At 60.8% G+C, this 10,703-nt stretch overlaps 1 protein-coding gene across 1 annotated transcript; it reads right to left on the bottom strand.

The window, feature by feature from the left end:
* Positions 1-4,188: 4,188 nt before the first annotated feature.
* On the bottom strand, positions 4,189-9,482 carry Mnx1 (motor neuron and pancreas homeobox 1). Its single transcript, XM_078040932.1, has 3 exons — positions 8,428-9,482; positions 5,604-5,764; positions 4,189-5,020 (listed from the first exon to the last, which is right to left on the bottom strand). Exons 1-3 carry the CDS (start codon positions 9,113-9,115, stop codon positions 4,664-4,666), a joined length of 1,206 nt encoding a protein of 401 aa, XP_077897058.1. The 5' UTR covers positions 9,116-9,482; the 3' UTR covers positions 4,189-4,663.
* Positions 9,483-10,703: the final 1,221 nt, after the last annotated feature.

Here is a 10,703-nt window from a genome sequence, read left to right on the forward strand (position 1 = left end):
GGGTCGGCGCGGGGCCGGGCGCGGGCGGGAGCCCCCGGGACGCTGCCCGGGGCTCGGACCCGCCGGCTCCTCGCGGCCCTTCGCTGCGCCCGCCCGGCAGCCGCGGGCCGAGCTCCCGGGTCGCCGCCGGCCATCGCCCGCGCGCCGCACACCTGCGCGTCCTGGGGAGATTTACGAAGTGCGAGTGTTAAACGAGGCCACAGCTGGAGGCCCGGCCCGGCCTGTGCGCTTTATTAGGTGTCCTATTATGGAAAATAAACTTTAATCCGACCATAAAAGCCAAATCTGAAAAACACTCGCCCTGCAGTCGGAACACTGCGGCGTGCCGGTGGCGGTCACACCTCCGGAGGGATTGGCTTTATGGAGGGAGACACAATGCCCCGCAGGACTTTGACACCCAGGCCGGGGAGCGCCCTTCTCCGGCGCCCACGCCCTGCGCTGACCCCCAGAGGTCCCCGGGTCCCCTCTCCACGGTCACCCCACCTCCCCTCAGTGCGTCTGGGGGCCACTCCCACCCTGGGGTCCCCACCTGGCCAGCCCCCGGGTCCTGAGGACTTCCGGCCCGAGGTCGGCCTGAGAACGACCCTGTGTCCCTGGGGGACAGCGCAGTCCCCCGGCTTCGTTAACCCGTGTACCCGGGGTGCCCCGCGGAACCCGCCAGATCCGCTCTGCAGAGGCCCACCCGCAGGCCGCTGGGCCGGGGTCTCCCTCCCGGAACAGCAGGTTTAGCCTTTGTGAGGAGTGAAGAGGAGAAGCGGAGAGGGAGGGGAGAGGGAGGAAGAAGGAGGGAAGAGAGGAAACCTCTGAGGACTGGGACCCTAGCTCGGCGCCGTCCGTCCCCAGCGCTGCGGGGGTGTGGGGGGCGGAGAAAACGGAAAAGAAAGGAAGAAAGAAAACCCGTGAAAACCGCAGTGGCCGTTTTCAGGCGCCCAGCGCACGGGCCGACTCTAAGCTGCCCGGTGGGCCCCAGATCCCGGAGCCTGCCGCCTGCCCACGCCCCACTCAGCCAGCTCCCCGTCCCCTCCGCAGGGCCCCTGGCGGCCACGCTTCCACTCTCCAGGGGTTGGACGCCGCTCTGAAAGGTAGCATTGATCTGGGACTGGCTGGTTTCACTTCGCACGACGTCCTCGCACTCCTCCAGGTGGTGGCTTACTTTGTGACAAGTGTTCCTTCAGTTGAAGCGGAATCTGCTCCCCTGTGCACATCTACCAACCTGCCCACCTGCCCACCTGCCCACCTGCTGACGGCCATTGTGTGCAGCGCTGTGGTGACCTGACCGTTCCTCCAGGAGTCTGACGTCAGTTCTTTTGGATATATACCAGAACCGGGACTGTCACTGCCCGACCATAGGATGGTTCTATTTTTCAGTTTTTGAGACACCTCTATATTGTTTTCCTTAATGGCTGCTCCATTTTACATTCTCACCAATAGTACACCACGGCTCCGGTTTCCCCAAATCTTTGAAATACTTATTATTATGTGTCATTGTTTTTTTTTTTAATTGGCCACCCTAATGAATTCCTGAGGTGGGATCTCAGAGGTTTTGATTGGCGTTTCCCTGGTGACCATCTCTTCCTACTCCCTTTAGCCATTTGTGGGTCTTTGAAGAAATGTCTCTCTCCTCTTCGGTGCTGGGTGAAGTCGCATCCTTTGGTTTTGCTGTGGTAGTTCTTCGCAGGCTCCATGCCAATCATCACATGGATATGGTTTGCAGATGCTTTCTTCCTCCCTGGGCTGCCCTCGGTGGCACAGAGGTTGTGCAGTTTGATGTAGTTGCATTTGTCTATTTTTGCTTTTGTTGTCTGGGTTTTGGGGTCACAGCCTCAGTCCTCTTTCCAAGCTGACTGCCACCTGGGGCCTGAGTAGCAGGGCAGGACTGTGGCCATCTCCTCTACTTCCTATTGTGTCCCTGGACGTCCTCTCACCAGGGGCTGGGCGGGAGGGTGACCCTGCACGTCTGGAGGGGACCTGTAGACGATTTCTCCAGTTAGGAGGACTTTACCCACATACTGTTGTTAGAACCTCTCATGAGAATAAAAAAACAAAAACAAAACTAACAAACAACAACAAAACCCTGTACCAATAGGTCGATCTCTTCCTCGGGCAAGGGTCCGGGCTGGGGTTCCCCTGGTTGGGTCAGCGTTGGACAGTGCCTTCCATAGGACTCCAGGCCCTGCATCTCAGAGCCAAGGCAGCGCACCAGGCTGGCGTCTAGGGTGGAGAGAAACCTCACAGTCCGCGGACCGAGGAGCCGCAGGGCTTCCGAGGGGCGGCCTGGGAACAAAGCCTGGAATCCCCACCCTCGGGGCTCCCTCGGCCTAGACGGGATGGCTCGGTCGGGGAGCCGCGTGGGGCTGCAGAGACCTCCTGAGCGCCGGGCCATCCCGAGGCGCGGTGCGGTTCGAGGTGGGAGGCCAGGTACCGAGGCGGCCCGCCCCGGGCCCAGCCAGGTCGGGACGCGGCACGCGGTGCCTGGATGGGGCGCGCCCTGGAGCTAGGCGCAGCAGGGCCGGCGGCGTTCATTAGGCGGAATGAATTGTGCGCCGTGCCCGGAGTGGGTGAGGACGAGCCAGTGATTATATTTAAATTTGCTATAATTGATTTGGAGAAGAGCTACTGTGACAAGCACGAATTGATCATTAAATTTATTAGCGAGATAAATTCCGCCGCGATTAAAGCGGCGCTGCAGGAGCTGGGCCGCTGGCCGGTCCCGCGCCGAACCCGGCCTTGCTCGGCAGGAGGACGGGCGGGGGCTGGGCGACCCATCCCCTCCAGGGCCGCTCTTGCCTTGGGACAAAACCTTGGCTGGGACCCCCGCCCGGGGTCCCAGGGCCGGATGTTAAACCACTTTCTAAGCCCGGCCCCGCTTTCTCGGCTTCTCTGGGTTGGGGGCGGCTGAGCTGGGGGAAATAACCCCCAGATGTGGAGCCGCGGAGAGGAGATCGCTTCAGGCTGAGCTGCCAATGTGGTAGAGATTAACGAAGACGTGTACAGGTTGCCGTTTCTTAACCCCCAAAGACGTCGCCCTCCCCCCTCCGCTGCCCTCCGACTTTCCCCCTCCATTTCCGCGGGCCCTCAACCTTCCCCACCAGTCGCAAACCCAGTCCCCCAAAGCGACTGTGGACCCCAAGGCAGCCCAAGCCCGGCGGCCGGGCGCGTGCGTGCAGCAGGGCTCGGCCTGGCTCGCTGTCCTCGCCCCCGCCCCCGCCCGCCGTCGGGTGGGACGCAGAAGCCCGGGGTGATAATGAGCTGCCAGGGAGGATATTAATCTCGCCCGGTTCTGAGGTACTGAGTGCCCCGTGCACCCCGCGGTAATCACCCAAATGAAACGCCAGGCCCTCTGAACTCATCCATCAGCTGGGAAAGGGCAGGGAGAGGCGGGAGGGGCTGCGGCCCAGGCCCAGGCCCAGGTGAGAAAGTGACCCACAGAAGGAAGGCTCCTGCGGCATCCCTAGATGAGCCCACCGTGTCAGCAGCAGAAACCGAGTACCAGCAGGGTCCGCTGGGAGGCCGGCCTGCGCGTCCAGGCGGGGAGGGACAGCACAAGATCCCGTGGGCCGCGGCTTGGGCCCGCATGTGTGCAGCACATGGCCAGCGGCCGCTGGCCCTTGATTGATGGCACACATTGCAGGGTTTATTAACCCAGAGCCATTGCAGTCCTGACGAGCAGCATTCTTGCAGCCTGTGGCTGCCCTCTCGGACATTCGCACAGATCCAAGAAAACCGTTCCAGGCCGGCCCAAGAAATGGTCTGCCTGCAGCGAAGGCCAGGCCGGGGTGGAGGAGAAAGAGAGGCGCCGCTCAAGTCAGAGCATTCTGGGAAATACGCTTCAGTAGTGCCTAGGGCTAGGACGACCCCCATGTACCACAGTCTCTCATTTGAAGCTTCTTTTCCAAAACATTCAGTGTATTTTCATTTCTGAACCACCAAGGGAATAGGGTAGTACACATACCCAGACGGGACAGGGGTGAATCAGCACCAGCGCTCTGACACCTGGCCTCGAACTTTACCCACACTTCACACCTGGGACACCCCTGTGCCCACTCGCCACCAGAGTCAGGTGCCACTGGGTCTCAGGTGCTGACAGCCACTGTGCTTCCGATTCACACACTCTGCTGTCAGTCCTGGGGTAGAAACCTCCCCCTCCCGGCAACCGCAGCAGTGAGACTACCCCAGAGAGCTGCACTCTTATCAAGTAGAAAACCATTTTATTTTACATTCCATCCTGGGCGATGGGAGAAGCTAAATAATAATTTAGCATGCATAAGTAGACGGTTCTTTCTTTATATATAAATACAATATACAAAAATAAAGACAGTACAGTTCTGAAATTCCCAGCAGTTTGCTCATGGCACACGTTTCTCCCCATAAGATACATCAGCATAAAACCCTTTCCAATACTCATCAGAATGGCATTTCCAGAGAAGGTTTCAAGTTTCAGAGGTCATTTAACACTGTCGGTTTCCGCCTTCTCAGACGCGGGAGACGGGAGGCCTCCCAAACACCTCCCGCCAACACTACCCCAAATTAACAGAACCACGGTTCCACCTGGAGCCGCCGGGTCTCCCTAGCGCTGTCAGAACGCCCTGACCCAGAAGGGAAGCCCCAGGCCCCGCGCAGACGGATGGCTGGTCCGAGGAGGGTGGGCGCCGGCCCCGGACTCCTACTGGGGCGGGGGCTGGTGCCCGCCCGGCCGCGGGGGCGGCGAGTCCTCCTCCGAGGAGCAGTCGGAGGAGACGGTGTGGGCGCTGGCGCCGTTGCTGTAGGGGAAATGGTCCTCGTCGTCCTCGTCCTCGTCCTCCTCGGGGTCACTGTCCCTTAAGTCCCGCAGGCGACGGCCGCTGGCCTTGTCCCCAGACGCCGGCGGCCCCAGCACCTCCTCCTCGCCCTTCTCCTCGGCGCCGCCTTTGCAGGCGCCCCCGCTGCCGCCCTTCTGCTTCTCGGCCTCCTGCGCCGCCTGCTCCTTGGCCTTTTTGCTGCGCTTCCATTTCATCCGCCGGTTCTGGAACCAGATCTTCACCTGCGAGCAGAAGCAGGCGTGAGAAACCCCACCTCCGTCCCGAGTCTCCTCTCCCGGGTCTGGGGCCGCTCGGCCCGCCCTCGCCCTGCAGGGGGCTTCGGATGGGGGACCTCGGGCGGGCAGAGGCTCCCAACTGTTCCTCTCCTCCCCTACTCATCAGCAGACCCAGAGCGGGGCTGGGGGGCCCAGGGAAGCTCGGGCTATGGGTGTCCCCTCCTCCCCGGGCCAGCCACTTTCTACCGGGCAGCATTCTGCGGAGGGGTCAGGGCAGCGGGGCAGGTCTCTTTAATAAAATCTCAGAACGTCCCCTCCTCTCTTTCTGGGACAAAACCCGCGGAACACTCGCTGGAGAATGGGGAGCGGAGGGAAGTTAAATGCAGATCTGGGTCCTCGCCCCAACCTACTGGAACAGACGCCTATCGCGGGCAGAGACTCGCCTGCTAATGGGGAGCCTCGCCGGAGTTTCAATTCACAGTCCGCCCCCCTTGGGGTCAAGAGGCACGGTCCTAGATGCCCCTGACATCAGAGGCGACAGCAGCCCCGGGAGCCCAGGACGCGCTAGGGCGGTGGGTAGACGGCGCACCTGGGTCTCGGTGAGCATGAGCGAGGTGGCCACTTCGAAGCGCTTGGGCCGGGACAGGTACTTGTTGAGCTTGAACTGGTGCTCCAGCTCCAGCAGCTGCTGGCTAGTGAAGGCCGTGCGCGGCCGGCGGCACTTCCCCAGGAGGTTGGACTGCGCCTGGGCTGAGGACCGAGCAGGTGTGAGGCCGCGGCCCGCCCCGTCCTCTGCCGCTCCTTCAGACGGCTGCCGTATCCCTCCCCCCAGGCCCCACCGCCAAGCGCCCGCCCAGCGGAGCCGGAGCTCGCCCCTCGCTTCAGTGCCCACTCCGAAGGAAGAAGGGAGGGACCCAGGACCCTCGGTTGAACTGCAGGGACTGGGTTTAACTAGACCCAATCGTTTTGTCTGGGGCAAAGCCTGTTGCCCGAGTGGGTCGGTTGGTAGGAAGAGGGTTGACCAGAAGGCGAGAGAAGAGGGCCCGAGGAACCCCCCTCCTTCCCTGTTCTCACTGCCCAAATCCACACCGGTCTGGGGAGAAGCCGGTCCTGCGGGTGCAGGGTTCCCACCACCACCTCCTTAAAACAGAACAGGAGAATGCCAAAGCCAACCAATAACAACAAAACAAAAATAAAAAATAAAAAAGGAGGGAGAAACGATGGGAAGAGACCAAACCTGGGACCTAGATATTGTGTTCCTTAAGGACCCTCCCTGTTTCAAGTATTCTTGACAACCCCCTCCTCAGCTGCAGGGGACAAAGCCAGAGGAGATTGGAAGCCTTTTCAGGATAATTCTCATTACCCAAATTAAAGGCCAAGGTGTGGGTGGGTGGCTTGCTGTGTGTTCCAGAGGCCTGTCGGCTTTATTTACATAATTTCACACGGTTACATCACAGAGAATTTTATGACCTCAAAACGAGACTTCCCTTGATTTCCCAGGAGTCTGACAAGTGTTAGACAATAAAAGAAAGAAAGCAAAGGAAAGAAAAGAGGCCAGCACGGCTGGGATGAGCTCAGGCTCCCCGGGGACGGGCAATTTGCTTTACAGGCAGGCCCACGCCCCCTGCTTTAGTTAAACAAGGGCGAATTCCCAACTTGACAAGACAGTAGAACTTTAATTAAAACACTGGCTGAAGGGACCCTTTAGGAAGTGCCATCCCATGGGCAGAGACAAGCGGCTAAAGGAACCCAGGCAGGGTTCCAGGGGCCAGAGGGGAGCCTCTTGGAACACTGTCTTCCTAGCCTGCATTTCTTATTGCCCTTTAGGATCATGGAGCTCGGGTGGGTTCCTTTTCCAAATTTAGAACTGGCTGTGTGTTTAATTTCACCAAGACTAGGAATTAGAGATGATGAAGTGTGTTGGCAAGGGAATTCCATTTTAATTGACCTTAGGTCCCATGAAGGCCCAGAGAGCACCTGGGTGGCCGGGGAACATATGCTCCAGGAGGCCTGTATGGAGACCAGGCCTTGCTCAATGGACAACCAGAACCCCAGGCTTTGGGCAATGCAGGCCATAAAGCTACAGGAAAGCCATGGGTGGCTTTGCATCAGATGGGATCTGCTGGGCTCCGTGTCCAGACCCAGAGGGTACCCTGGGCCTAATGGGCAGGACCAGCAGTTTGAGATATCTGAGCTTCAGCCCTCCCCCTGAAGTGAGGAAGAGGCTTTCCCCTTCTTTTCAGGTAGGAGCTCATTCTTCAAGACAGGGATGGGTGGTCAGTAAGGCCTTCTGGGAGCCATGCTTGGGGAAAGTGGTGGGGGTGCTGTGGACAAACAGCAGGCTGGATTCTCTCACCCCCCTGTGACTTCTCCAGCCCTCTGGGGTCCTGGCTTTTCTGTTTAGTCACAACCATGGCTCCTAACAGAGGAATCTGAATCCTGGCAAGTGTTTATTTCTGTTTTCTCTTTTGCTTTTCCCCCTCTTGTGCCTTCATCCCCCAGTCTAAACAAATCCACTCAGACGGAAACAATGGGGTCTCTTTGTTTGGGTGTTTGGCGGCTGAAAGCATAAAGCCATATACATCTTCTGTTCTGGCCTAACTCTAAGCCATCCTACCCAGGTGGGATGCCAAGCAGGGGAGCCTGAGATGAGTGCCTGCCCACTGAGTCCTGATTGCCAGTAAAGTCAGAACCTGGCCTGGCCTTCAGGAGGTGTCCCCCTGGGGATGGCTAAGAGGCCCAGGCAGCCCAGGGACTCCTGGGCTTGCTCCGACCTGGGAGAAGGGCTCCTAATTGACGGGCTCCCCGATTCTGGGGCAGGCACCTGCTGCTTAAGAATCCCACACAAGGCCTCCTGGACATCACAAGGAGACCCAGCATCCTTCTGGAGGAGGGTAGTGCCTGGGCAAGGGCCAGGGGATTGCCTGAGCCCTGGCCTTGCGGCCATGGGCTCCTGGGAGCCCCCCCTTTTTTTTTTTGCTGTTCCAGGATCTCCCTGAGGGTCTTTCAATAGCCCAGCAAGGGGGAACCAGGCCACGTTCGTTTTCTCAGGGAAAAGCCCCTGGTTTCAGTGACCCCCCATTCCCAGGCCTGCCTAATTCAGGGAGCTGGCTTCCTTCGCCACTTCCTTCTCCTCTAGCCTGCAGGTTAATCATTAGATTCAAGTCTCACACCTCCTGCGGCCCCTTCCCGTTAAGAGAGGAAGAGAAGGCAAGGCCTTCGCCGTGGCCATTTTAATAATTCGCCTCCACTTCCACACTGCGGAACCCGCTCGGGGCCTCACAGGCCCGGGGCAGAGCAGAGGCGGTTCACTGCACTTCCACAGCTCGTTGGGGGCCCAGCGCAGAGACCCAGGAGGTGCGGGGTAGAGAAGGATGCGCACGACAGGCAGCCAGGGCTGCGCGGGTACTCACAGTTGAAGTCCGGCATCTTGGGCAGGATCATGCCCGCGGTGGATGCGCGCAACCACTGGTCCAGCTGAAAGGTGCCGGCGCCCAGCTTGATGGGGTCGGCGGGGTGCGCGGGGTGCGCTCCCTGCACCTGCGGGTATGAGTAGGAGAGCGCCGGGTGCTGGCCGGCCAGCGCCGCCGCCGCCGCCGCCGCGGAGTAGCCGTAGACTGGGTGGCCATAGAGCGCCGCCTGCGCCGGGAGGCCCGCGCCTCCCTGCGCGCCCCCGGGGTGCAGCCCCAGAGCCAGGCCCCCTGCGGCAGCGGCGGCGGCAGCGGCAGCGGCAGCGGCGGCGGCGCTCGGGTGAGCGTGGTGGTGGGGCCCCGCCGGCCCGCTGCCCGCGCCGCCGCCACCGCCGCCCGCACCCAGGAAACCGGGTTTGGGCAGCAGCGCGCAGTGCGCTGCCAGCAGGCGCGGGGGAGACGGGCTTTCCGCGCGCAGGCGGTCGGCGGGTGCCGCGGTGGGCTCGGAGGATGTGGGGCTGCAGCTGCCGCTGGCCCCGCTACTCGCCCCGCCGCCGCTGCCGCCGCCGGGTCCAGCTGCGGCGGCCGAGAGTGAGGTGACCAAGGCCAGCGGGGCGCTCTGCGCGGAGGCGGCTCGCGGGGGGTCCACCGCCAGCAGGGCGTCGATGCGGAAATTTTTGGATTTTTCCATCTGCTCGTTTGGGGTTGGCAATCAGGGCCCGGTGGTGGACGTCGCAGCCGTGTGCGGGCTCACGGAGTCTGTGCCCGACGGTGGCAAGCCCCGGGGCTCGGTATGGTTATTGTGAGTATTTGCCAAGAATCGAAGTCACCGCCGGAAACTCAGCGGACGGCTATCATATTCCAGGCGCCTCTCCGTGCGAACCCCGCTGGGGCCGCGCTCACACGCGCTCGCACTCGGACAAACTCCCACGCGACCGCTTCGGTGCGTCTGGGCCTGGGTGCCCGACTCTGGGTCCCAGCCCGCAGGCTATCGCGCCGAGGCCGCTGGCGCCGTGGCGCGGACCCGCGCCCCTCCGCGCACTTGAAGCTCAGCGCGGCCTCGGATTGGCGCGCGAGGCGGGGGCCGAGGAGGGGCGCCAGCCCAGCAATTGGCCGAGGGGTGCACCTGTCACCGTCCAGCCGCCTGTCACCCCGCCCCTTTTCCTCCAGGTCCTAAACAGCCCAGGGTGTTGAGCTGAGGTGGCAGGCCGGGGACAGCGACTGGGGTTGGAGGACTCAGAGGCTCAACCCCTGTTTTCTCTCTGCCCTCCCGTGTGTCGCCCCTGGGATCCCGTGAGTGCCCGGTGGCTAGACACCTCGTCTCATTTTGGCCTCGCGCCTTACGAAGGCAGCAGGGCTAGTCCGCGAGGCCTCCGCAGGCCTCTTAGTTTGTCCTCTTCTGCCTTGGGAGTCGGGTGCATCCCTGAACACCCACGTTGCGCCCAAATCTGGCTGCTCTGCTAAATGACCGCGACAAGCGCAGGGACGACAGTGTGGTTCCGGCTTCTTCCTGCTCCAGGGCCTCCAGGCGCGGCGGGGAGTGTCCGGGTCCCACCCTGAGAAGGTTAAATCTTTTTATCTGCTCTGGGAAGTCCCCTGCGTTTCAGGTGTGTGGGCGTCCAGGGTTGGGGGTGTAAACATGAGCGTCAGTTGGCTTCCGCAGATGGTCGCTGGGAGCCCTACCCCAGCCAAGGCGAAGAGCGCAGAGTCTGCACCTTGGACTGCAGAACCCACATCTGCTTGGAGACATCATCCAGGGGCCGTGGAGTGGGACCATATTGGCAAAGCTCTTCCTCTCTGCGGAGGGATGCTGATGGACGAGAAGGAGATCACCCCCTACCATTGAGCTAAAAAGCACCGGGCTGGGAGTCATCCCCAAGTCGGCCCCTCCTGACTTGGCTAGCTCCTACAGCTGGAGGGAGGGAGAAGGGGCTTCCCGTGACTGAGCAAGGCAGTGGAATGAGAATCCAGACTTCATCCCCCCGACACACAAACACACATCAAATATTTACAGTAAAAAGATTTCTAAGGACGTCTAAAGAATCAACAGGCAGATTGGGAAGTCAACAGGTCACCAACACCAGGCTGGGTCAATAGCTCCATTAGACCATTATCTTTCCCAAACAGGCAGGGCATAAGGGAGGGAGTGTCAGTTCCTAAAGCTGTGGCTTCCTAGGCAGGTGAGAGAGGAAGGGGCTGTGGGAAGGGTGGGGACCAAGGGAAAAGTCTTTCCAGGCAAACTTTAAAAATAGCAGGTCAGATTGCGCAAGAGGGATTTT

This window comes from Ictidomys tridecemlineatus, chromosome 2, assembly GCF_052094955.1.
Source record: "Ictidomys tridecemlineatus isolate mIctTri1 chromosome 2, mIctTri1.hap1, whole genome shotgun sequence".
Taxonomy (NCBI): domain Eukaryota; kingdom Metazoa; phylum Chordata; class Mammalia; order Rodentia; family Sciuridae; genus Ictidomys; species Ictidomys tridecemlineatus.

Bases quoted from the DNA above. Each gene is read 5' to 3' on its own strand.
- Mnx1 (XM_078040932.1), bottom strand. From the start codon at position 9,115: ATGGAAAAATCCAAAAATTTCCGCATCGACGCCCTGCTGGCGGTGGAC. The intron at 5,765-8,427 runs GTGAGTACCCGC...CTCGGTCCTCAG, and splicing joins CAAGATGCCGGACTTCAACT to CCCAGGCGCAGTCCAACCTC. The intron at 5,021-5,603 runs GTGCGCCGTCTA...TTCTGCTCGCAG, and splicing joins TCATGCTCACCGAGACCCAG to GTGAAGATCTGGTTCCAGAA.